This window comes from Rhinolophus sinicus, linkage group LG05 (genome assembly GCF_036562045.2).
Source record: "Rhinolophus sinicus isolate RSC01 linkage group LG05, ASM3656204v1, whole genome shotgun sequence".
Lineage (NCBI taxonomy): Eukaryota > Metazoa > Chordata > Mammalia > Chiroptera > Rhinolophidae > Rhinolophus > Rhinolophus sinicus.
The window spans coordinates 74,616,269-74,642,890 of NC_133755.1; the positions used below are offsets into that span (position 1 = coordinate 74,616,269).

General features: G+C 46.8%; 1 protein-coding gene across 2 annotated transcripts in view; it reads left to right on the plus strand.

The window, feature by feature from the left end:
• ANAPC1 (anaphase promoting complex subunit 1) overlaps positions 1-23,293 on the plus strand; it is a 75,604-nt gene extending 52,311 nt beyond the window's left edge. The window contains exons 31-48 of one of the 2 annotated variants that reach the window (XM_019714512.2): positions 623-757; positions 888-970; positions 1,821-1,899; positions 2,592-2,666; positions 4,383-4,459; positions 4,952-5,042; positions 5,140-5,193; positions 6,056-6,249; positions 9,725-9,811; positions 11,547-11,664; positions 12,536-12,613; positions 12,952-13,019; positions 14,041-14,179; positions 15,973-16,059; positions 17,458-17,553; positions 18,878-19,076; positions 22,231-22,365; positions 22,931-23,293. In XM_019714512.2, the coding sequence (XP_019570071.1) occupies positions 623-757; positions 888-970; positions 1,821-1,899; positions 2,592-2,666; positions 4,383-4,459; positions 4,952-5,042; positions 5,140-5,193; positions 6,056-6,249; positions 9,725-9,811; positions 11,547-11,664; positions 12,536-12,613; positions 12,952-13,019; positions 14,041-14,179; positions 15,973-16,059; positions 17,458-17,553; positions 18,878-19,076; positions 22,231-22,365; positions 22,931-23,046 (1,911 nt within the window). In that variant the 3' untranslated portion in view covers positions 23,047-23,293. Of the gene's footprint in view, positions 1-622; positions 758-887; positions 971-1,820; positions 1,900-2,591; positions 2,667-4,382; positions 4,460-4,951; positions 5,043-5,139; positions 5,194-6,055; positions 6,250-9,724; positions 9,812-11,546; positions 11,665-12,535; positions 12,614-12,951; positions 13,020-14,040; positions 14,180-15,972; positions 16,060-17,457; positions 17,554-18,877; positions 19,077-22,209; positions 22,366-22,930 lie in introns of both variants that reach the window. The other variant, XM_074332495.1, reaches the window with a different exon arrangement.
• Positions 23,294-26,622: the final 3,329 nt, after the last annotated feature.

The window sequence follows — 26,622 nt, forward strand, 5'->3', positions numbered from 1 at the left end:
CTAAAGAGGAGATGGCCCGCTGGAAAAGCTTCGTCCTGGTCCTGACCAGGGAGCCAGGTCATTTAAACACAGTATCATCCAGTGCTTAAGCACCCCATGCATTGTGGTGCCAAGCTGCCTGTGTCATGTCCAACCCTGCCACTTGGTCACTGTGTCACCCCAGGCTTCTCTCTTTGTGCCTCACTCTCCTCACCTGTAAAAATAGTAGCTATTTGATAGAATCGTCATCTTAACTAAGTTAATCTATGTTAAACACACAGAATAATATCTGAAACAGAGTAAGGATGCAAGAAGTTGTTTTTACTATTATAATAATTGGTGTCCGAAGGTTCACAGGCACAATAATGAAATGACTCAGACGTTCCCAGTTCAGGTTCATTTTGCATACCTAGTATTTTCTTTGGCTGTTAGTGCAACTTACTGTGCTTTGAAGCCTTTATGTATTTTGTGAAATCAAAGTATGAACTTGACCATATCAACAGTGTAATTTTAATGTGAATTGTTAATAGCTTGAGTATAGTTAATTTAATTAGAAAAAAGCCCCAGTGTACCGTGCTTTGGTTTGTATGTGCTGTGGACCTTCCTGCATAAATTCCCTGTCTGTGTCTGTCTCGTGTCCCAGCACGGCAGCAATCTCATAGGCATGTGTGACCTGAACGTGCCCGAGCAGCTCTATCAGTACATGGTTGGGGGCCACCGGCGCTTCCCAGCAGGGACGCACAGGGAGAAGCACAAGTCTCCAAGTTACCAGATCAAAGTAAGTCCGCGTCGGAGCGCTGACTTGCAGTGGTGTCATACCCACCTCTGTCAGTATGTTGGTTGGAAGCAGAAGAATTTTATAGTAATTCACACACAAGTCTTTTACACGAGTAAACTTCTCTTGACAGGAAGGAGATACCATAAATGTGGATGTGACGTGTCCAGGTGCCACTCTGGCTCTGGCTATGATCTACTTAAAAACCAACAACAGGTATTGCATCCCCCACCCACCCCTCGCTCCCCATGACAGCGTCACTTCCTTTCTGACCTCGGTAGTAAAACTAAAGTATCTTAATGTGTTTATTTCCCCTCTGCTATGCAACCCTGATTTTAATTCTGAAACACTTCAGATTATATACATTTTTATCTAAAAACCATGTATTTTGCTATTTTAATATTTGACAAAATCACCAGTTGTATTCATTGCTGTTTTATAGTTGATGTCACTGACAATCCCAAAATGCCCAATTCCTTTGTATTAAATGTGCATATCGTTATGAGGACTGGGGAAGCCAGAAATACTTAGCGTTATTCTTCTCCTGGTTCCTATTTACAAAAGTGGTTTCTGCTTTCCTTCTGACCCCACCATCTACCTTCCCAACCCCAACGATTAGTGCTGACCGTTGAAAGCAGACCTTTGGCTTTTATTTTACGTTTTGCATAGAAGAGTAAGTTGGGGAGGAGACATTAACCTTGTTTTAGGTCTTTTAATTTAAAAAATATTCTAAGATTCCAGAAATGTTTCAATGTTGTAATTCCTCCTCTTAGAAAAAGGGAACATATGCAAAATTAACAAAGTGGGTAAAAACAGATACTTATTCATCTATTTGGATGGGTGTGTATGTTAGTGCTTTCTTGGCGAACAAAACGAAACTAAACATATTCGTCCTCGTGGAGCTTACGTCATAGTAAGACATAACACGCATACACAGTAAATGGTACGTTAGAGGGTGGAAAGTACTACACAAGACAATGGGGCAGCGGCTGGAGTGCGGAGGAGGCCATCTGTCTGGGCTTTCGATTCTTTGCCTCTTCTGAGCGATGATGGCCTCCATCAACAGGTCCATTGCCGATTGGCTGCGAGCTCCCGACACCATGTACTTGCTGGACTTTGTGAAACCAGAGTTCCTCCTGCTTAGGGTATGTACTTTGTGCTTTCCACTTCTGTTCACACGAGTCTGTCTGGTTTTCAGATTGGCTTGCAAATCCAAGTGTTTCTGCAAGGGAACCTTTTATTCTAAATGTGTCATGGACCTGTAATTGGTGGTGTTCTTTTGAGATTTCCCACATTTAGCTGTAGGAATGTAGGAAAAGTAACCACGTTGACCTGTAATACCCGAAGTTGATGTTTCAGCTTTTCACATTATCATTCAAGACTTCCTCTCAAGCAGCATGTGACTGGGGCTTCACTGCTGTTTTCCTTATTAGTAAGGAGGCAGTCTTACTCTTAAGGATCGTTAATGGCAGCAGCTGCTTGCCTAGGTTATTCCCTCTGTACTGTTTAAACTTTTATGTTTTTGGCATAGGAAAGCCTTGAAATTATGTAGCCAGAGCTGTGTCTCTTGTTTTCTTTTATGGAACAAGTTTTGAAACGTACTCTCCAGCTTCTCTAAACTTTGATGATAACTCGATTTTAGTTTTGTGTGTTAAAATCTAAATGTTCATTTTATTTTAATGAGGAGCTTAGGTTGATCCTATATGCTTACTTTATTTTTCAAAATTGCCATCAGTTGGAAACTGATTCTTAAATTATTCTGTTTAACAGTATCCTTTTTACAAAATCTGTGAACTTTGCCTGCTCTAATTAATTTTATCTGTATTATGTTTTTCAGACACTTGCTCGATGCCTGATTTTGTGGGATGATATTTTACCAAATTCCAAGTGGGTTGACAGCAATGTCCCTCAGGTAAGTACATACGATAAATATTGGTTATCTTTAATGGCATAAAATTATGTGTTTTTTTGTGGAATTTTTCCAAAACCCTATTAGATGCTTCTTTTTAGGAAGGCAGTTTTGATGATTACAATATCTCCTGAAAGCATAGGAACTTTCATTTTAAGCTTGTGTGCTGACCACAGACCAGCCTTCCTTTTTGGTCCCAGATCCCAAGAAATTGTAGTTTTTAAAAATTAAATATACCAGGGTACCCTAAAAAAGTATTTTTGACATTTTTATCCTAATTAGGTACACATTTATCTAAGATGCTACTTTACTTTGTGACAAGTTAAATCTCCTGTGTAATCACTCGTTTTAACTACTTTATGGCATATTTATCCAATAAGCCAAATAGTTAAAAATAAGCAGACCCCTTTGTAAAAACTCCAGACCAGATATTGTAAATGAACATAGCCCTTTGATCAACTGTCTATGTGTGGTGGTCTCAGTTCCTTTTTGTTTATAAAATAAATCTTTATCCCTGAGAGCGCTAGTGTTTCCCAGGCCCAGTGCGTGGCCCTGCTGGGGTTCAAACCTTGGCCTTCAAGTTTCTTTTGAAGACAAAAAAAATAGAGCTTATAAATACCTGCTGTCAAAATAGAAGCATGTCACGATGATGTTATAGCTAAGCACCTTACATGGATGTTATAATCACGTGACCCGTGTGTGTGTGTGTGTGTGTGTGTGTGTGTGTGTGTGTGTATACATACATATATAAATTACTCACTTTGGCGTTATATCAGTTTTTTAGACTGCCACTCAATTTCTGAGTAAATAGAGTCCAAAATTAAAAATAAATACTGGAGAGGAAGAAAGATGGAAGTAGCATCAGCCAACATAATTGTTTACCTCGTTGAGATTATGTAAGAGAAACAGTATTTCGAGTTTTTGATTTGGTGATATTTAGTACATAAGATTCTGTCAAAAGTGGCTTCTGAATATTTTATTGGTTTGTCATAGAACGCATCTTGAAATGTTATTCTCCTGAGCAGTTTTTTGAAAAGAACAATAAGAATAAATCTTCAGAGTTCTGTGTAGTTGCGTTCATATATTTAGAAAATATATAGCTTTTTCTTTTTTATTTGTATTTTTTCAGTGAAGCAGATTAAATCTGTTCTTGGTTGGTAAAGCCAGACACTTCTTTATTTAAGATAAGTTCTTGTTCACTGCCTATAGTAAAAGGAAAGGGATGTGTTTCTGCATAGTAGTTGCAGATTAACACATGGACATTTCAGTTTAGTTTGGGGAATTCATCTAGTGACTAACCGCACCTCTGGTAGGCTCAATGCTAAAAACGTCCCACGGCTAAGAAGGGTGCGTCTGAGTTGGGTTCCCTCCGTCCCCAGCTCGTCCCCACAGCCCGCCCCCCTCCCTTCTGCAGCTGCCATCTTGCATTTCGGCTCCCTGGTAGGAAATACCATCACTCTGCCATTGAGTCAGAATTTACTTAAGTCCCAGCTTACATTTGTTCAGTCCTGTTCAGGTACTGTGCTTACTTGGCTCGTCTTAGGTTGGAACTTGGATTGCGTGAATGCAGTTAAAACATAGGCATTTGAATAAAATGGTTTGGTAAAACTTTTTTTTATATAAATACAGCCACGATAAGCAGTGTGTTATTTTTCAGATCATCAAATATTTGTAACTTGAATATTAATGTTCAAGTATTCTTGATTTCTGTCTTGGCAGATTATACGAGAAAATAGTATCTCTCTCAGTGAGATTGAATTGCCTTGCTCCGAGGACTTGAATCTGGAGACTCTGTCGTAAGTTATGAAGTGTGGTGCGCGCGTGCGCTGACCTAGCCTCTGTCAGGTGACTAATGGGAATGCACTGTGGAGGAGCAGTCCTGCCCTTGACTCGGGGAAGCCTGGGTCCCGGTTTCTAACCATTGCCGATCGCATGTTCACAAAAATGACTCCTGTTTGCCTGCTTTTGTTCAGGTCTGAAGTGTAGCTCTCTTGCCCTCAGAAACCAATGTTGGAGATTTAACTTATACCTTTTTCTCTTTTATCCTTTCCATTGAACAAATGGCAGTAAGTTTTAAAAGTAACCTTCTTTTGCTGCCTATGCAACATGCAGGCAGGAGGCGTCCTTTCTGAGGAGGGGCCAGTGGAGCAACTGCCAAGGGAGGCGCAGCCCTGCCCTCCCAGAACAGTAGAGGACAGGGATAGGCACTGTTTTACTCCAAGCTGATGCAGTCGTGAATTTTAAGGCAGAATAACGGCAGCATGGCATTTCTTGTAATCTGTCTCCAGGCAAGCACATGTCTACATAATCGCAGGAGCCTGTCTGTCTCTGGGTTTTCGATTTGCTGGCTCAGAAAACTTATCAGCATTTAACTGTTTGGTAAGAAGTGTTCTTAGTTTACTCTGTTGCAATTTCTTTTTTCACGAAATCTTAATATGCTTCTCTTAACTTTAGATGCTTTCTCTTGTTTTTCCAGCATAAATTTGCAAAAGATTTCATGACTTATTTGTCTGCACCTAATGCTTCTGTGGTAAGTCTTTTATGATGAGTCAGTCTCCTTGGGAATAAAATGCAACTCGAAGGAAGTTCACTGATAATTCAGTTACTCATGCGTTGTCACATATCTCTGCAGTTTGTTCAGATTTAGAATGGGAGGTTTGAAGTGTTGGCTCATCTTTGTGTTTTTGTTCTGGGCTATTAATTAGGTAAGAATATGGTTACCCTTGAAGGGTGCACAGGTCTCCAATTCTTGTGACGAGAGAATAAATAAGAAAAGCCATATCCTTCATGGATTGTCATACCATCTGCCATTCTGTCTCAGTACTGAATGTTGGTAATTGCTTTTTTAAAAAAATTGTTCAGTAAAAATGCAAATGTGATTGAGACATTGCTGCTCTGATGACAGGAAGACTGAAAGATTTTATTTCCTGGTAAAAGCCACACAGATTTATGCAACATTATTTATAATATGAGAAAACTGGAAACATCAAAAAGTCTACAAGTAGCTAAGTAAGTGTGAGTGTGGTGTACCTGTACGTTGCTATGCAATGGAGCCAGCAATGTTGTGTGCTATAAGGGTTGTTTTATGAGTGAAGTTTGCTTATAAGGTAATAGATTAAAAAGTTTTACAATGTGTATAGTAATATCTCAGTTTCAGTTGAGAAAAAACATAAATGCAGGAAAACATTTGGAGAAAAAGAAAGGCAGAATGTTTATAGCAGTTCTCTTTGGTTATTTCTTTTTTGGTACTTTATTTTCTGAATTTTATACATTGAACTTAGATTTCATAATCAGAGAACATACTTGTTTTTACAGATTTTTAAAAGTTCATAAACATTTGTAGTCTAATGATGGCCAGTCTAGTTTTACGACAGCCCTCCTTTGCACTCCAGACAGGCCCCCACAACCTGGAGACGTGCCTGAGCGTGGTGCTGCTGTCCCTGGCCATGGTCATGGCTGGCTCGGGGAACCTGAAGGTGCTGCAGCTGTGTCGCTTCTTGCACATGAAAACAGGTGGTGAAATGAACTATGGTTTCCACTTAGCCCATCACATGGCCCTTGGACTTCTGTTTCTGGGAGGAGGAAGGTAAATGAGTATGTATTTCTTTCCTCGATGACAAGATATCGTGAGCAAGATCTTTAAGAGAGGCTTATTTTGAATCTGAGCATGCCCAAAAATGTTTGCTTCTGGAGGCCATTAGCTTATCTAGAGGCATTAGTACACTTTGCAAGGGCCTTTTTATGGTTTGACCATCACTGTGTGCCCTGCTTGGAGTTACCATCCTCTCTCTAAGACACTTAGCAACACTGCATTTCTCAGAAGAGTCTGCTCAGCACTTCACTGCCAAGTCTGTAGTCCCCCACTGCTTAAGTACTTGACTTCTACTGAGCCCCTTTCTCATGAAGGTCATGAACACCGTCAGCCAACAAATCCTATGACATTTGCTTAGTTTTCAACTTCCTCGTTCTCTCTCCAGCATCCGTCATTCCTGACCACCTCATTCTTTTGTAAGACTTGCCTGACATTTCATGATGTGTACTGAATAAAAATACACATACATGCGTGTGCAGACCATAGCAGCACAGCTCAGTGGCACGGCGGGACCAGGGTGTAGCCAGAACGCCCGTCTGCACCCTGCCAGGCACCTCCCACTCGCTGGTGCTTCAGTTCTGCCCAGAGAGAACCACTAGTTACTCTTCTGACACCTTAGACTGCTTTTGCCTGTTTTTGAAATTCACATGCATCATACACTGTGCGTCCTTTTGTTTCTTGCTGCTTTTGCTTAGTGTGCTGTTTGTGAGAGCCATCTGTGTTGTGTGTCGCGCTGGTTTAGTCATGTTTCAATGCTCTTGAAGCCGCTGTGTGACTGGGGTCAGTAACTGCAGTTACTGCTGTGTGGTTTCTAGTTTGGGCCATTATGGAGACTACTATCATGCAAGTTCTTGTCACGTCTTTGATTTGTCGTGTGCAGATCGACAAGTGGAAGTGGCCACCGTGTGTCTGTGTGTTCGTCTCTGTAGTCAGGCCGTCGGTGTGCCGAGTGGTCGTACCTTGTTACCCGCCACATGAAGGTCCAGGCGCCGCACCCTTGTCAACACTTGCTATTGTTAGTCGTCTTAATTTTAGCCGTCTCGTGGGAGTATCTCGTTGTAGTTTTGATTTCCATTTCCCTGACTAATGATTCTTAGCACTTTTTCATATCTTTAACGACCAACTGGATATCTCTTTTGTGATATCCAAAGCTCTTGCTACCCATTTTCATACTGGTTTATTTATTTTTCAATTTTTATTTATGGTAAAATACACATAAAATTTACCACCTTAAACATTGTTAAATGTACAGTTCAGTGGTATTAGGTATTTTCAGGTTTTCCTCTTGCAAAACTGAAATTCTGTACCCTTTAAATAACAGCTCCTCTATTTCTCCTTCTCCCAGCCTCTGGCAGCCGCTATTCTCCTTTCTGTTTCTATTAATTTGACTAGTCCATATTGGTTCATTGTTGTGACCTGAGGCCTTTGTCACTTTTGTATGTTGTATCTTCTCCTCCTCTGTGGCTTGCCTTTTAACTCTCTTAATAGTGTCTTTTGATGAACAGAATTATGAGTGTCTTTATTTGATGGTTAGTATTTTTCTGTCCTTCTGATGAAGTATTTTTTTACCCCTGTTCCCCCCAAGAAGATACTCTTCTATTTGTCTTCCAGAAGTTTTTTAGCTTTTCCATTCTTTTGGATTTAAAATCTCCCTCAAACTGATTTTTCTGAATGTTTTTTCCCCATCGATGGCCCATGGTTATTGAAAAGTTGATCTTTTCTCCACGGTTCTGCAGAACCACCTTTGATGTAACTTCAGTGTCTATGTCTGTGTGTTTATTTCTGGGCTAGTAGGTTCAGTTGGTCTGTGTTTCTATACATGCACCAAAACCAGTGTCTAAACTATTGTGGTTTATAGTGAGTGAGGCACCCTGGGGAGGAAACACTCCCAAAGTGTGCTTTTCTGTTCTTGGCACTCTGCACTCCACAGCAGCATTGGAATTTCTTGTGATTTTCACACTAAAGAACACAATAAAATGTTGCTCAGACTAGCACTGAGTCTGTACATGGGTTTGGGAGGAACTGGTGCATCTTCCCGTTGGGGAGCGTGGGGTGTCATTTGCTCTCGTGTGTCACCTTGGTCCACTGACACAGTTCCTACAAGTCACGCAAGTTCTTGTCCCCTTTTCTTTAAAAGTGAACTGTACATTGGAACTCACCTTTCCAGAACACAGAGAGTAAAGATTGTCAGAAAGGTGGCATGCCCTTTAAGCAGGTTTTGTAGAATTGTTCTTTAATTGTTTAGAATTAAGAATGGCTAAAGAAATATTTCTGTACAAATTCTTCTTTTATGATTTTTGAAACTCTATTTTCCTTTCAAAATAAGCCCCTCTCGAGTTTTGTTCTCTTCCTCAGCCGCTCTCCGTGGCCCGACACTGTGTGAGCCGCTCTCCCCTTCAGGCTGAGGCTCTGTCCCAGCTGCTGCTGTGTTCCTCATGCCTTCTGATCCAGAAACGTCCTGTGTGCCCTGTGGCAGCATCCACGGTTCTCACAGAGCAGCCTCACCCTGCTATTTACGCTCAGTTCCTGACGTTAATTCTAATGTTTGTCTTTCGGTTTTGGTTTTATCAAAATGGTAGAGAGAAAATGGCCTATTCTGTGTACATGTCAAAACAGTTCTTTATTCAAGTTTCAAAATCTCTTCTTCCTAGTTGGTTAAAATGTGTGTGTGATGAATGCTAAGTTCTTACTTGATACCCTCATTATTAGGAAGGACAGACAGGGCAGGAGAGTGGGGATGTGCGTGTGTAACAACATACGTGCATGCTGAGGAGCTGCCATCGTGTCCCCACAGCAGTGATGTCCTGTACCATCTATTTCCAAGTATTCGTAAGACAAACGCTGGAACTTGAGATTTGTCTGCCTGTTTGCCAGGCTGCATTTGAGCAACAGTGAAAAAATAATTTAAGGAGAATTTCAAGACATTTGACTTAACTAAGAGAGTGTCGCCTTTATAAGTTTATCGTATTGATAAGAAAAAAAACTTGAGGAACAGTTGTTTGTACATTCATTACAACTTTTTAATGATAACTTTTGCCTTTTTTCACTTAGTTCATCATTTGAAGGAAATGATCCTGCCTTATAGAAATGAAAGAATTTTTGAGATACTCAGTACAAAACCCTGAATGTTTAAGAGAATTCTGTCAACAGGCGTATATAAAACTGGGGAAGAAGGTGGTGTCCTTCATCCGGGACTTTTTAGTGTAATGTCAGGATTGCGTTCATGGTCCTCAGTATGGTGCCCTTGTATGTTAAAGTTTTGCTTGTCATTGATTCAAGTTTTGTAATTTAATATCTGTGTCTTAAGGTGCAGATGACCTTGCAGTGGTTTGTGGACTAACTGCAAGGTGACATGTACTCGTCACTGACACACTTGTATTTCCAAGGCCTCACTGCAGTCCCCCAGTTGCCGGGTTCTCGAAAGGTGGGCGGTCTTGCTAATGTGCCTTTCCCTGGCTTTGCCTCACAGGTACTCCCTGAGCACCTCCAACCCCTCCATCGCTGCTCTGCTGTGCGCGCTCTACCCACACTTCCCTGCTCACAGCACTGATAACAGGTAAGTCCAGCTCTGCCCTCCGTGTGGCCTTTCCAAGCTCTTGAGGGGATGATTGGGTTGCATTTCGGTTCCATGGACTCATTTCCAGGCTAGCTTTATTCTGCTCTTGAATCTATAGCAGAGTATCTTTCGGGCTGAATACCTTTAAAAGTTGCTCTCAGCCAGGTGTTAGAGCAGAAGAGAGCTTTGGACACCCGATGGCTGCTGCTCAGTCTTCCACCGCGTTCCAGCCAGCAGAACCGCCCTAACCCAGAAGTAGCCAGCAAGGTTGTCTTTAGGGAAAAAGTTATCAGGCCCAGGGCACAGACAAGAGAAGCTGAAGACGACACGCTTCCCAGAGAGAAATGTATCTGATATAGTGGCAGTGTCTGTATGAATCGTTTTATCCTTCTTTTACATGAATGCCGAAAAGTTTTGTATAAATGACATAGAAGGGACAGGAAAAGCAGAATGCAGCAGAAAAACAGAGTCAGTCTAGGAGTGGCAGTGGGCACTAGAAGCTCAGACATGTATAAGCTGCTGATGATGCAGAGGCCCTGCCCTCAGCACAAAGGTCCCCTGGTCATTCAGGTGCAGCAGGTCTGTACGTGGAGGGAGGGGACGACATGGCTGCTTACATCCCAGTGACTCCAGTGACATCTGCGATGACCAGTGTGCCCCACTGTAGGCACCCCAGCAAGTGCCCGGGGCCGTAGTCTCACTGTGCTCAGGAGGCATCGTCTGCACGGCACCCCACAGTGGAAGGAGACTCTTTCCCCAAAGTGTCCTGATCTGAAGTCCACACATTACTGACAGGTGGCACCTAAGAACGTCATCGTTGAATTAATATGACTGACGTGTGGTCTCACCTGTCCATTTAGGAGGGAGTTTTGAGTTGTTAAGGTTAGCTATTGGCGAGGGTATCAGAGAGACTCACGTGTCTCTTGCTGGTCATAGTAGTATTGGAAACAGAGCACGTTGGTGACAAGCACCAAGAACCTGATGTAGCAACAAGACCAGTTGTATTGTAGCCGTGACTGATTTCATTTCCAGTAGATTTATAGGGGTGGTAGCTGGGGGTGGGAAGGAAGGGTATGGCTGGAAATAAAAAAAAGGGGAGTCTTATTTTATCCTCTAATGGGATGCCTTAAAATGTAAAAACTTACTGTGTGTTTAAATTGTAAAATATAAATTTTAAAGTTTAAAAAATTTTTGAAGATTCAGAAAGTACGTAGAGAAAGAAAAGTCTTGTTATGATCTCACCCATTAGTTTTTGGTGTGTTACACTCTGTGCACACGTGCACACGTGTGTGTACATCGTGTAGAAGGACTTTCCCATCTGAGGGAAACTGGCACTCTTTCTTCCCCCTTCTTCCTACCAACGCTTAAGAAAAATAAAACTAGAAGTAAATTCTTTAGGAGGTGGAAAGAGACGCCCCGTGTTAATCAGAGGAGGATATTGGAGAACTGATTTCATAAGTGATCAATTTATTACTACTATTTTCACATTAAGATCATTTTTTTTTTGCTTCCCTATAAAATCTAACTGAAAACTCAAGAATTCTTGGGTAAAGACCAAATGTCTAGAATTTTCTAAAGAGAATTTCTCCCTGACTTTTCAAGTGGAACCCCTCATCTTCCTTCAGGATTGCTGTCATTGGAAGGTGGCACTCTCGCGTCTGTGTTGGCCACAGTGGCTTGTCGAGCTGTGCCATTGTCACCTGATGGGTACTTGCTGTCTGTTTTCTGTGAACAGGTATCATCTCCAGGCCCTGAGGCACCTGTACGTACTGGCCGCAGAGCCACGGCTGCTGGTGCCCGTGGACGTGGACACCAACACACCTTGCTACGCCCTCTTGGAAGTCACCTACAAGGTAAGGCTTCCCCACTCACCTTTGTGATTCTATTACCACTCATCCATCGTGGCAGGTCAGGACATTTCAAAAGTGTTGTCCCTTAGAAGATGACAGTAGTGAGTTGAACCCTCATAACAAGAGAAGCCTCCAGAGTTCCTGCACGTCCTGCGGCTGGTTGGGCTCATTCACAGAGTGGGGTGAAGACCTCAGCGAGCAACAGCTGCTCTCATCCTTAGAGCTAGGTTGGAAGTGTCCCTGGTGACTTTGCGTGGCTGGTGGTAGTGCTGGAAGCAGTGAACTGGGTTAGGACTGTTGAGCGATGAATTCGCAGGGGCTTAAAGCCCACGGTCCTGTTTGACGAGGGATCTTCGATTTAGGTGCACAGGTAGCTTACACGTCACGTAACCTTCGTTCATCAGTAACAATTAAGTACCTTCTGTGTGTCATAGTTGTGCTAGGCTTTGGGACACGAAGTTGACGTTGTCCTATTCCTGGCCTGTCTGTTGGGGAGCCAGGTGTGGATGCCATACGAACAGGTATTGGCGGGGAGCAGGGATGCACTCCATCAGTTGTGGGTGGGAGGCTGCAAGGCAGGCTTGTGCCCTGGCCGCGTTTTGCCAGCTGCGGAGGTGTGTTTCCTGCAGGCAAGAGGCCTGAGGCCTGCCAGTGCAGGTCTGTGGTGCCGGCGTGCAGGGCTGGACGTGATCGGAGGTGGTGCCGCCCACAGAGGGTGGTAGGTGTGAGCCCTCGGAGACCTGAGTATCAGAGAGGATTCGGGGCTATCTGACAGTCTGTGCCAGCCTCGGGGAGTGGAAGTGGACAGTGGAGCTGTTGCTCCTTGCAGCTCCGCTAACTGCACGTGAACGGCTGTTCTCTTACCTCCGTGAAGGGCACTCAGTGGTACGAGCAGACCAGAGAGGAGCTGATGGCCCCCACCCTACTTCCAGAGCTGCACCTTTTAAAGCAGGTACGTGGCACGTGACTTAGGGAGACGTCCACGGGGCAGGTCCAGCCAGGACAGTGTGTGTTAGGGACAGCTGAGCCAAAGCCTGGCCTGCTTCAGCAGCTGCAGTAGTTACGGAAGTGCCCCCCCAGGAGCTGCCGTGGGTGCGAAGGGAGGGCTTTCTGTGCAGGTTAGGTGGCCTTGCGCGTGACTTGCATCCTGGTCTGGAAATGGGGCTCCTTCACCTCCCCAGGTCTTTCCCACCCAGTTACCCTTACTTCTTCTGAGAAGCAGGGGTTTTGTTTTGTCAGAGTAGCTCTTCGTCAGCATTGGGCTGACTGTGTTTCTATTTATGTTGGCAGATTAAAGTTAAAGGCCCACGATACTGGGAACTGCTGATCGATTTAAGTAAGGGAACACAGCACTTGAAGTAAGTATACTGAACTTCTCAGATGACCTGTGAAGTGAATGGAGGTACATGTGGAGGTGTCAATTATAGGTTATTATCTCGCGTGGCGCTGTCACCCTCCCCTCTCACCCAGGACAGACTGTAGAGTACGTATTGAATACAGCGGTCTAGCTCTTTGAAACACATTTGTGTTAGAAAACGAAAATCTTAACTTAGAAATAAAATCCTAAATATTTATGTTTATTCATTGAGAAACTTGAAGTGACTTAAATTGGGACAGTAATGGAATTGTCTGTTGGGGCAATAATGAACGAATGAGGGTAAGAAAGTAAGGCTGATGTGTATGTCCGCAATGGGCCTTTGTGACAGTTGATGTTTGTCAGATCACATCTTCTGTTGCATGTCTTTCCCGTTCTCTTGTTAGATTGTTCTCATAAAATTAAGATTATGGTAGGTTGGCTTTGGGTAGAAATAGTCATATACAAGTAATGACTTTAACGAACAGAGAGCATTAATAATTTTATACCTGTGATGATGTGTAAATTGTCTTTAAATTTCCAGAAAATATAACAAGCTTGCCAAAGTTTTAAATGTTTAGTCCCAATTTCCATTTCCCTCAAACTGTTTATGTAATATCTATATTCTGTATTCTTCTGTGTTTACATTTGCAGCCTCATTTTCTTTCTGTTGTGCACCAGTCAGTAGCTATTCAGCACCCTTTTGTCCCCTACATAGCTCCCAGAGGACAGGGGACATAAAGACACGTCAAGTAAAATACTGCCTTTGAAGCTTACATGTGAACAGTTGGAAATTATTGTTTAACAAGTTCCATGAATCTAGATGCCAAAGAAAAACGGAAGTTTGTTTTGGCTTTCTTGGGGGCGACTGAGTTAATTTCGGACACAGTAAATAATCTTACACCTTAGTGGAAAATGTTGAAGACTTCGTGTCTTATGGACGTGGTGTTGGAAAATGCAGCATTTCCGGCCAAGAACTACCAGTATCCATACCTCATGTTAAACTCACTCTTGTTTTCTTTCAGGTCAATCCTTTCCAAGGATGGGGTTTTATATGTGAAGCTCAGAGCAGGCCAGCTCTCCTACAAGGAAGATCCAATGGGATGGCAGAGTTTGTTGGCCCAGACCGTCGCTAACAGGAACTCTGAAGCCCGGGCTTTCAAGGTAGCACACCTTGGTGGAGATGGAAGGCCGAGGGGAGAGGCCCCCCCCCCCAGCCTACCCAGAGCACTGACTTTGCGTAGCGTCTGTGGTACCGTGAGATGGCTCTGCCTGCCCCTCTCGTCGCTGCAGATGGCACAGACGAGTGATGCGGGGTCTATTTGCTGCTGTTAAGTGGCAGCCATAATAAAAGACGGCCACCCGCCAAGATTCTGACGCTGATGGACATTTGGTGGCAGGGACAGTCATAATATAGCTTAACACTGTAAATATTTCAGTTTAGTAATTCTACTCATGAATCCTTAAATCTGTCCAGATGTACTTCATTCCTGGCAAGAACAGAGAAAGGTTTTTGCAAGGTAGCACTTAGTTCCACTTTTAAACCTTTTGTTGCTTAAACCCTGGTGAGGATAAAATGATGATGGCGTTAGCCTTATTTTATTAGTTGACCTTATTCGCCTAGCACCTGACTGCTAATAGAGCAGTGTTTGGATGAGTGAAGCATGCTCGAAGCAGTCTCGTCCCGGGGGACAGGTGGGGCTGGGGGGACAGGACATAGTTTGCTCTATGTTCTAGAAGAAGCTTCCGGCACTAGAAATGTGGCCCATGGTCTGCCATCAAATTTCTGAATTGACACCAGTTTTCAGGAATCCCGTGAGCACATGTGCTCCTCCTGGAGGTACATTGAAGCAGGGGAGCAGTCGGGGCCCCTAAGGGCAGCGCACACAGCACGCATGCGGCAGGCGGACGGCCCGGCCGTGCCAGCCTTTGTTTACCCAAGTGAGGAGGTAGCAGCGTATTTTAATTGAAGTCACATTTGATTTTAAGTCAGTTACTTAGGACAGAGGCTTGATGACAGTCCCCAGGCTTTAAATAGGTGCAGTTGACATCAATAAGTTTTGTTTGGCAACACTTGCTATGGTGTCTGGGGTACTACTGAAGGGTTTTGGACAAAGTTTAGCTTAAATTAGCACTATTGCTTCTTACACAAATTAGAGTCCATTTCAAAGACCCTAATCCAATTTGTAAAGAAAATATGTAATATTAGGCTTGAGTTTGAATGGGGAAAGTGCTGGGAATTCAGAAGTAAAATATAAACCTCAGTGGAAAATGGTAATACCTCCATGTTCCATTTTCAATTTTGAACTTTGAGTGATATCTCCTTTTTTTACTAATTTTTTTCTATTGTGGTAGAATACACATAATGTAAAATTTACTGTCTTACCCCTTTTAAGTGTACAGGTCAGTGGCATTAAGAGCATTGATACCGTACAACCTTCACCAGCATCCAGCCACAGAATTATTTTCATCTTGCAAAACTAAAACCCTGTACCTGTTAAACACGAACTCCCCACCCCCCAGCCCTTGGCAACCTCCATTCTCCTTCCTGTCTCTTTGATTTTGAGAACTTAGGTACCCCGTGTTAAGTGGAAACACATTATTTGTCTTTTTGTGAGTGGCTATTTGAGCAATACTCTGTTTTCCTTACCTTTTTAGTAACAATCTAGTTTGTTTTTTAGTTAATGAAGGAGAGGGAAAGGCTTCTTTTAGGTGAGTTTAGTATTGGCCTTTTGCTAAGTCAGGAGCTCGTGCCAGCTTGTGTGGAAAGCTTCCTGTAATTGCTGAGCAGAACGCGTTGAGGGAGCTCTAGCAAGTTGGTACAGCCTTGGGTTTTCAGCGGCCATTGTGTGAAAAAAGCGAGTTAGAGTCCTTACAACAGCATACATTGCAATTTGAAAAACAAAGAAAGTAATAATCATCTTATTTATATTTGTTGTTGTGTGTTTATTTTTTAGCCTGAAACGATTTCAGCATTCACTTCTGACCCAGCACTTCTGTCATTTGCTGAGTATTTCTGCAAACCCACTGTGAGCATGGGTCAGGTAAGTGTGTGGTATGCTTCGCTCAGCCCAAGAGTAGAATTCGTTGTGATATCTACCTGTGGACACCACCAAAAAAAATCTGTAGTACCCATCTTTGAGGTTAATGACATACCTCACGCATACTGGTTGATGTTTTTGCTTGGCAAATACAGATTTTTTCATAGTCTAAAACTAATAAATTCAGAACTTCCTACTTTGATAGAAGAAACAACTTAAAATTTCTAAGACACTAGTTTTGATGGGTGATAACTTTCTTATGTCCATTCTTGTACTGATTTATATTTTCAGTGTTTACTGTCCTTCTCTTGTTTTTACATAATTTTGTTAATTTTATTTCCTCTATTTTATAACTCTTCTTCCTGTTGGTTGTAAAATTGTTCTCTTGAGGAGTCACTGGTTGCCTAGGAGATCACTGATTTTAGTTCATCGTTGCAGATGGTGAAGATTGGATGTGGGAATTAGGGGGCCTGGGATTGATGGCTTATTGCCTACAAGTGTGTGTGTGGCCTTGGGAAAATTTTTCAACCTCTCCAACAGGCAGTTTCCTCATTTCTAAAAGTGGGATTATAATGGAACCTACCTTCCATTCCTGTTTTGAGGATAAAGTGAAATAACCTTTTCCCCTCTTATTTATTGAATCTTTACTATGTTCATTCACACCTCAGGAATCCTGCTGTTTCAGTCCCAGACCACAGCAGTAAAGCGAGGGTCACCATAAAGCGGGTCATAATCTTTTTGCTGGTGGAAGGTCTTGCCTTCAATTTGAAAAAAACCACATCTGTGAAGTGCAATAAAATGAGGGCTGTCTGTATTGGACCCTTTGCCTAGTGCCTTACGCAATTTTCTCATTTAGTTCTCACCCGGAGGGTAGGCTTTATCGTTCCAGGTTTGCAGATGAGGAAACTGCCACTCAGAGATGTTGTTTGCCCAAGATCACAGCCAGTAAGAGCAGGGCATGTGCTCAAGACAGCAGGTCTCTGTGAAGGCCCGTGCCTGCCCTCAGCCCCAGCTGGACAGCCTGGCAGCCTCCCCCAGCCTTGTCCTGTTCAGTGTTTCTGTTGCCCCTTGGGGTGCCGGGCCCCTCTCTGGGGCCTGCCTTTGCCAGCACAACCCAAGGCACGTCTCTGATGTCCTGTCCCCTCGTTTTTGCCCCAGCTAACCCAGTTCTTCCCACCACAGCACTTGCATCCTTAGCTGTCCCTTGGGACTCAAGTCTGGTTGCACATTGTGGAGGTTCAGTGTGGCACGTGCTGTGACACGTGCAGAGAGGTGGCTGGTTCTTTTCTGTCACTCACCGCAGATCTTAACATGGGCCATAGTGGCTGCTGCGCAGCTGTTTCTCAAATTGATTTTGGGATGTACATTGATGTGCTACAAATAGCTTCTGATTTTTCACAGAAACAGGAAATTCTGGATCTCTTTTCTTCAGTACTCTACGAGTGTGTCACTCAGGAGACCCCGGAGATGTTGCCTGCGTACGTGGCAATGGACCAGGTATGGTTCCAAAAACCTATTCCAGTTCTGAGAGGTGTATCCTGTATTTCAGTAACACCCTCAACAGCCACATAAGGCTCCCAAGGGTCCCATCTTTTTAGTTTCTCATCAATGTTTACAAATTCAAAATAGGAAGCCCCAGCAAAGGTGAAAACTGTGCATATCAAAAAGCGTGGCATTCATGGTGACAGCCGTGTCCCTTGCTGGACTCTGTCACTCTCGGGTTCCCATTCTCCCTGTCTCTCTCCCAGGTGGCCTCTTGCCTGCCTCCTGAGAGCCTCTCTGTGGGCACACTGTGCGAATGGGCCGTGAGTGGTGGCATGAGAGCTCCCAGGACTGTATGTGCTGGCTCAGGGTGCTGGGCCCCATTTTGAAACTGTTTTGTGTTCCTGCTGTTTCAAGCATCTGAGAGGGTTAATGAGTGCCTGATGGCTTTCCTAAAGGCCCGGACCAATTTTCTTGCTCTGGCATATTGGGAACATACACGGCGTTTTAATAGTATGTCGTTCAGACCCAGATTTGCAGTTAAGCTAAGCTAGTAGTTTTCCAACTTGGCCAAAATTTATCTGGGAAATCTCAAGAATACAGATCCTCAGAACCCATTCTGTGTCTGCTGAGTCAGGGTTTCTGGGAAGAGGTCCAGGAGTTTCAAACAGCTGTTGAGGAAAATATGATATAGCAAGTTCACACACGAACATTTGGGACACCGTCTAATGGCACAGTAATCCCTACTGCACAGCTGAGTGGGAACTACACTGTGGCAGGGGACAGTCCCCCAAGCCTGAAGGTCATTGCATTAAGTAACGTCCTTAGCTAAAGGCAGCGTCCATCATAACCCCGTAGGCGCAGAGCACCTTCAGTGTCTGCTTGGAAAGTGTGCGGGTGGTCCACACTGGTACCACTGCCCTCAGCATCCCCGCAGCGGCCAGCTCTGCACCTCCCCTCGGTGGCCCGCACGGGCAGGTGTCGATGGAGGACTGCCCCTCTGGTTGCCACGTGGTGACTGCAGGTGGGTCCTGAGAGCAGTGGTATCAGGACCCCAGGCACGTCCTGACACCCCGGGGCCCCCAGGAGGCACTAGACCGGTTTGGTTTTCACTTTTCCGAGCCCTTGAGCCAAAAGTGGGCTCGTGTGCCCTTGCTACCTTACCCTAGAGCTGTCCCCGTGGGGCCCGCACTAGAGTGCCCAGTAGGGCTGTGCGGCAAGACTGTGCAAACAGAATGGGCTCATGGGCACATCTGCCAACACCACCGTGTCCAGCTCTGAACGAGAGCTGGCCGGGGCGGCTTCACCCTCACTGAGTGCTGCTCCCCTCCTCCCCTAGGCAGTCAGAAGACTGGGAAGGGCAGAAATGTCCGAGACGTCAGAACTCTGGCAGATAAAGCTGGTGCTGGAGTTTTTCAGCTCCAGGAGCCACCAGGAGCGGCTGCAGAAGCACCCGAGGCGAGGGCTGTTCATGAGCTCCGAGTTCCTGCCCGTGGTGAAGTGTGCCATCGATAATGCCCTGGACCGCTGGCTGCAAGGTGAGTGGCCCGCCTGTGCAGCCTCAGCTTTCCCGTGCAGCCTGTTCTCAAGGGGGGCAAGACAGAGCCGGGGGTCAGCAGCGTGGCTGTGGGTGCGGTGTTTCCAGTTAGCTGCCTGAGACTGAGTGTCTGCCTCAGCTTCTTTAAAGGTGTATTTGTAAACCACGGGACAACATGCATAGCGTTTTAAATACCCCTTGACACTTAAGAGCCCTTCCGTCTTCTCTCGAGTCAGATCCTGTTTCTTTTCTGGCCTCTCGCTTGTGTTTCTATGTGTGTGTCACCTCCCAGAGGCCAGCAGCCGTCTTCTGCCCCTGCTCTATCCCCCACACCCCACCACCCCATGCACTGAAGACACTGTGCTTACTGAGCACGTGAAAGCTGTTTTCCCAGCTGTCTGTGGGAACCTGGTTGTGACAGCAGGAGAAGTGTGAAGGTATTTATAAGTGCCTCACCTCAGACAGGTGGTGGACAGCCGTCTGACGTGTGACAGAATTGGCTTGTGGCGGTCACACAAGGGCTCCTTGCCCCTGTTCATCTTACAGTCCGTTCAGGGGCTTACATGCCTGGCAGCAACCTTCTCGGGACACGCTAAACCCGGTCCCAGCAGTAGTGACAGTTCTGGATTCTTTAACATACTGGCAGTCAAGAACCTAAGGGTTTGGATACAGTTAAAAACCATCTACCTGTAATACTATGAAAAAATGAAATGAACCAGATTTGAGTGATACTCATGGAAAACAGTGATTTCAAACCCTCAAGTGTGTGTGGTTAACTGCTGTATCCCGTCTGTCATGTTCTCAGGTGGTTTCAAAGGTCATGTAGTTAAAAATTTTTTTAAAATACTATTTTGTCCTCACTTTGGGGAAATATACAAGTTATTTTATAGCTTCTGGTGAATTGTTTTTACTGAGTTTAGCACATCGTCACGTCCAGCAGACCTTTGCTGTTGATCAGACGTGTCCCCAGGTCTGTGCCTCACAGATATCATGGCGCAGTGATGCCGGCAGTGGCTAGAGCAGTCTGTAAAGGGCGCCGGGAACTGCTCCCAGCAGCATTGCTTGGAGCCTCTGCCAATCTGACCGCCGCCCTCAGTGCCAGAAACGTGCACTCATTTCTAGTGAGGGGCCCTCACGTTTTAAAAGTCCTAGCTCTGCTTTCTCTGCTCTCAGGAGTTCTAGCCAAGCTGTGGGCTGGAGAACAGTCATCCAGAGGGAGGTGGGGCCTACATGCAACCTCAGAAACGTCATTCGTGTTTGTGTCTCAAATACAAACGCAGTGTGGACTTCAGGGTCGCTTACTAGGAGCCCAGACCGCAGCCATTAAGTCTGAACAGGCATTGGGTGTCCTGTGTGTGTGTCTCCTCAGTTAGATTTTAATCTTGAGCGAAGAAAATGGCTTTTCAGTTAAGAACTTAAAGAGTTTTATTTAACTTTCAACTGTTTTATTATGGACAATTTAAAGCATAAGACAAAGTAAACAGAATAGATTCATAAGCTCGTCACCCGTGGAATTCAGCAGTCACCTGCCTTCTGCCATCCTGGGTACCTGCATCCATCACCCCACACCGGTTTCCAGTGGCGCCATTTTACGTCCTCACCCGTAGAGGGTGCCCGCAGGTTTGGGTGTTGTAACCGCTTTCATTTCAGACAGGCTAGTGAGTATGTGGTGGAATCATCTAGTTTTAATTTGCATTTCACTGGTGACATGGTGTTGACCCCTCTTTTTCGTGCCTTTTTGTTATTCATGTACCTGTGGCGTGTCTGTGGAAACCTTTACTCGGTTTTAAATTGGCCGTCTGGTTAGTGAGGGTCGGAGCGTCTACAGATCCGGCTACGTCTCTGAGATGCTTTGTAGATTTTTCCTTCTACTCTGCCTGTTCATTTTCTTAAGGGTGATTTTGATGAACAGAACATTTAGGTCTAATTTATCAATTTGTTTTATGGCTATTGCTTTCTGGGTGCTGTCCAGGTCATAAAGATTTCTTCAAGTTTTCTGTTAAAAGCTTTACAGGTTTAGCTTTTATATTTGAGTCTGTGATTCATCTCACATCAATCTTTTACGTGGTGTGAGGTGGGAGTTTAGGCGTGGGGCTTTTTAATACAGATATCCAGTGGTTCCAGGACCACTTGTGCAGGTTTTCTTTCTGACTGGCTTGCTTTGGGCTCTTGTTGAAAATCAGTTGACTGACTGGACTCAGGTTTGTACCATCGGTCTGCGTGTCTGTCTTGGCGCCAGTACTGCAGTGTCTTCATTACTGCAGATTCAGAGTAAATTCTGAAATCTGGCGGTGGAAGTCGTCTTGTTGATTTATAATATTATACTAAATGCTTACAGGATGGAGGAGGGAAGGTCTCAGGTCACTAATCCAAGCTCTAGCTTCAAGAAACTAGGAAAAGGAAAGCAGAACAAACCCGGGCAAGCTTTCCTTGTGCTGGTTTCTTGCAGCGGGGACTTGGGTTAGGGACTGGACACCTCCTTGCCTCACGCTCAGCGTTCGGCCCAGAGCATGACTAGAATGGCTCCTGGGAGCTTCCTGGGGAGTGAGGACATTGGTGTTTCAGCACGTGTTGTCTGCCTCTCCTCTCCGGCTTCCACTGCACAGCCCCTGCCGGTGCCAGTGGCAGACAAAGCATGTCTGTCACCGAATGGCTCAGGCCTGCCTGCCCCTGAGCCTGTTGCTGTCAGGAGAACAGACTGCCTGCTGTCCCGACCAGCCGGCTTCAGTTGGTCCTTTGGGCAGCAGCAGTGTCACCTGGGAACTTAGAGATGGGTGTTTTCTGGCCCCACCCATGAAATCCTGGGGGTGGGGCCTACTGTGTGCATTTTACTCAGTCCTCCAGGTTAGAGTTTGAGAAGCTCTGACAGGGTAGTCCCCGGAGCTGGGTCGGTCCCCTCCGGTGTGACACAGGAGGGCCTGGGGAGTATCCAACTGCTTTTACAGCCTTCATCACAGTTTGCGACTGTGCATTTGCGTGTCCCCCACCACACTAAGCTCTGCAATCATAGGCACTCTTTCTGGTCCACCAGTGGCCTGAGTGCCGAGCACAGCCCCTGCCCAGCACAGGTTAGAGCTCACTGAGTTCTTGGTGAAGAAGGAAAGGCGCCGACCCTCATGGCCTCAGGTGTGCAGGCCCTTGTGTCTCTCTCACAGCCGGGGGCGCCGCGTGTGTGCACGCCTACCTCAGCGGGCAGCCCTGGGACGAGTCTCAGCTGAGCATGCTGGCCTGCTTCCTCGTGTATCACTCGGTCCCCGCGCCACGCCACCTGCCGCCGCTCGGACTGGAAGGTAACTGCCCCTCTCCGAGGGAGGCGCTCCCAGTGACGTGTCTTATCTACCTACTTTCTGTCTTCGTTCATGTGTGGATGTTACTTTTGGAACCTTTTTTCTGGAAAAAGAAACTCTCTGAACTTCACACATGCGTGAACTTTTATCTACATTCAGAAAAGGGTGGGTTCTTCTCCACAGAGCCTAAAATGCTCACATTGTTCTTCTCTCTTGATTTTTATTAAGATTATATTTAGTTTTTTAATCAATTATATTTAAATAATATTTTAGTTTCTTTTATTATATTTAAGCAATATGTGTAACTAAGAATAGTTTCACATATAACTAGAGGTCACTTTCTGAAGTACAGAATTGGATGCATTTAAATTTTTATATTAAACTATACAGTGCATTGGGGCAAGTCATAATTTAAACATTGCCTTTGGGTAACGTTCAAAGGGCAGAATGCCAGCTTTAACGTGATTGTCTGGAGCGCCCCCGGGGGACGGGACGGCTGACCAGTCTGCTCAGATGTGTGACACCTGATCCCCCCCCCCCCCCCCCCCGCCCATTTGCATCCCTTTAGGGAGCACAAGCTTTGCTGAGCTCCTCTTCAGGATGAAACAGCTGAAGATGCCTGTGCGGGCCCTGCTGAGACTGGCTCCTTTGCTTCTGGGAAATCCACAGCCAATGGTCATGTGACCCTGTCTACTGGGCAGCCTGCCCTAAAACGTGACTTCTGCCCAAACACGTGACCACATGGCAAAGCGAAAGAAGCCTTTGTAAGTTTTATAATGTGACTGCGGGGAGTGAGCTGCTCAGACGTTGTCTTGTACAGTCCCAGTGTTTTAAATATGCCAGGGACTCTGTTGCTGTCAGCACTGACATAGATCTGCAAGTGAGTTAACACTTACTTTTGTAAATAAAGGTTTTTGCTTTGTTTTCAAAACTCTTGATTATTAGTTTGGGTTTTCAGGGAACAGCAGGAGGGGTTGAGGAGGATATTGGTTTTTAAAGTCTTACAACTATGGTGACTTTATGCTCAAAAATGCAAAGTGTTTTAAAAAGCTCTTAAAACTTTGTGCATCAACACAAGGGCTTTCAGCATTCTGTAAGATGTCCTGACTGTCCCGTCTAAAAGGAGTGTGTACTCCTGTGCCAGTGCCAGCCACCCTCAGTGTGTCGGTCCCCTTAAACGGGGGATATGTATACATGAACGAAGACTTGCGACATGCAGCCTGCTGTACATGGAGGAAACAGGGAACTTCTACCACAGACTGGGCTTCAGAAGTTGTCCATCCCACCCAGGATGGAGGGGCTGCACGTGTGTACCCACCCGGGACGGAGGGGCTGCACGTGTGTACCCACCCGGGATGGAGGGGCTGCGCGTGTGTACCCACCCGGGATGGAGGGGCTGCACGTCTGCACCCACCCGGGACGGAGGGGCTGCGCGTGTGTACCCACCCAGGATGGAGGGGCTGCGCGTGTGTACCCACCCGGGATGGAGGGGCTGCACGTCTGCACCCACCCGGAACGGAGGGGCTGCGCGTGTGTACCCACCCAGGATGGAGGGGCTGCACGTGTGTACCCACCCGGGACGGAGGGGCTGCACGTGTGTACCCACCCGGGATGGAGGGGCTGCATGTCTGCATCCACCCGGGACGGAGGGGCTGCGCGTGTGTACCCACCCGGGATGGAGGGGCTGCACGTCTGCACCCACCTGGGACGGAGGGGCGTCTGCACCCACCCGGGACGGAGGGGCTGCGCGTGTGTACCCACCCAGGATGGAGGGGCTGCGCGTGTGTACCCACCCGGGATGGAGGGGCTGCACGTCTGCACCCACCCGGAACGGAGGGGCTGCGCGTGTGTACCCACCCAGGATGGAGGGGCTGCACGTGTGTACCCACCCGGGACGGAGGGGCTGCACGTGTGTACCCACCCGGGATGGAGGGGCTGCATGTCTGCATCCACCCGGGACGGAGGGGCTGCGCGTGTGTACCCACCCGGGATGGAGGGGCTGCACGTCTGCACCCACCTGGGACGGAGGGGCTGCACGTGTGTACCCACCCGGGATGGAGGGGCTGCATGTCTGCACCCACCCGGGATGGAGGGGCTGCGCGTGTGTACCCACCCGGGACGGAGGGGCTGCACGTGTGTACCCACCCGGGACGGAGGGGCTGCACGTGTGTACCCACCCGGGACGGAGGGGCTGCACGTGTGTACCCACCCGGGACGGAGGGGCTGCACGTCTGCACCCACCCGGGACGGAGGGGCTGCACGTCTGTATCCACCCGGGATGGAGGGGCTGCACGTCTGCACCCACCCGGGACGGAGGGGCTGCACGTCTGTATCCACCCGGGACGGAGGGGCTGCACGTCTGCACCCACCCGGGACGGAGGGGCTGCACGTCTGTATCCACCCGGGACGGAGGGGCTGCACGTCTGCACCCACCCGGGACGGAGGGGCTGCACGTCTGTATCCACCCGGGATGGAGGGGCTGCACGTCTGTATCCACCCGGGATGGAGGGGCTGCACGTCTGCACCCACCCGGGACGGAGGGGCTGCACGTCTGTATCCACCCGGGACGGAGGGGCTGCACGTCTGCACCCACCCGGGACGGAGGGGCTGCACGTCTGCACCCACCCGGGACGGAGGGGCTGCACGTCTGCACCCACCCGGGACGGAGGGGCTGCACGTCTGCATCCACCCGGGACGGAGGGGCTGCACGTCTGTATCCACCCGGGATGGAGGGGCTGCACGTCTGTATCCACCCGGGATGGAGGGGCTGCACGTCTGTATCCGGGGTTTCTGGACTGGATGATGAGTGATAATCATACAAAGGTGCCCCAGCCTCCGGTTTCTAATACAGAAAAAAGAAAGCTCCCTGCCATACTGATTGTGACGTGTGCCCTGTGCTTCCTGAATGGCCACTGCGACCATAAACGGGTAGAAGCTTAGCACCCATCCAGTGATACCACATGTCCACATCCTGAATTGTGGTGTTTAACTTTAAAAGTAAAAATTAGAGCAAATAGGAATGTTTCTTGTGATTTTGGCAAAACCCGTGTGGCCTGTGCTCCTGCAGAGGTGCTGGCATTTCCCCAGGCATGCATCTGGGGGCAGAGCCATCGTCTAGATACCCAGTGCTCCTCCGTCTGCCCCAGGACATGATCCTGGGGAAAGCATGGCGGGTGTGCTGGCAGGATGGCGGTAACACTTAAATAGTTTTTCTTCTCCGAGTAAAAGTAAAAGAAAAATGAAAATGGTAGATGACAGAAATCCCATTTGAATCAGGAGTGACAAGACTCAGTATCTAGGCAGCAGTGGCTGTGTCTTCACTCTCAGTTGCTTTTCTCTGAAGACTGACTTGAGAGAGCATTCTTCGCGCTCATGTGGACTCACGTGTGAGGGAGAAGTCACTAGAAGGTTGTCAACACAGGCAAACACCAGGCTTTTGAAGAGGGAGCAGGGTGAAAGAGGCAGACGGTCTGGGGATAGCAGCTTCATTGGTGCTCAGCTGCCAGGGGGCAGAGAGGATATTCTGGCAGTCATGCTGGGACATCAGAGAGTTCCAGCTACTTCTGGTAGCACTCACCATCCAGAACGTTCCAGCCTCCTCGGAGCCGTGGCAGGGGTAGAGCTGGGGACATGCCCAGCCCTTGGGCATCTTGGCCCAAAAGTGGTCACTTCTGGTTACAGCCCATTGGCAGAAAGTAGCCGGTCGCTCCAGCTCATGTGACTCCTTCCCTGTGTCCACGAAGGGGAGGAGAACCATATGCTGGTGAGTGCTGGTAATGTCTGTCACATCCCATCTCTGTTCCGTGCACACATGGAAATGCAGGTAATGGCCTGCAAAACATCATCACACATGTGCATGCATGCACACACAGATTGGCCGACATCTGTGTGGAGGCACGCACCTGTGGGTCCAAGGGGGCACGCACCTGTGGCTCTGAGGGGGTGCGCATCTGTGGGTCCGAGGGGGCGCACACCTGTGGCTCTGAGGGGGCGCGCATCTGTGGGTCCGAGGGGGCGCACACCTGTGGCTCTGAGGGGGCGCGCACCCGTGGGTCCTAGGGGACATGCACCTGTGGGACGAGGGGGCACGCACCTGTGGCTCTGAGGGGGCGCGCATCTGTGGCCCCCATTTTTAGCTTCTCTGAACGATATAAGGATAATCTCATAAACCACACTCGGCTGGGTTTTGCTTTGCGAGTCAATTTGAGAACCTTCAGTAGCAAGTTCAGATTTATCGATACAAATAATATGACTGATCTC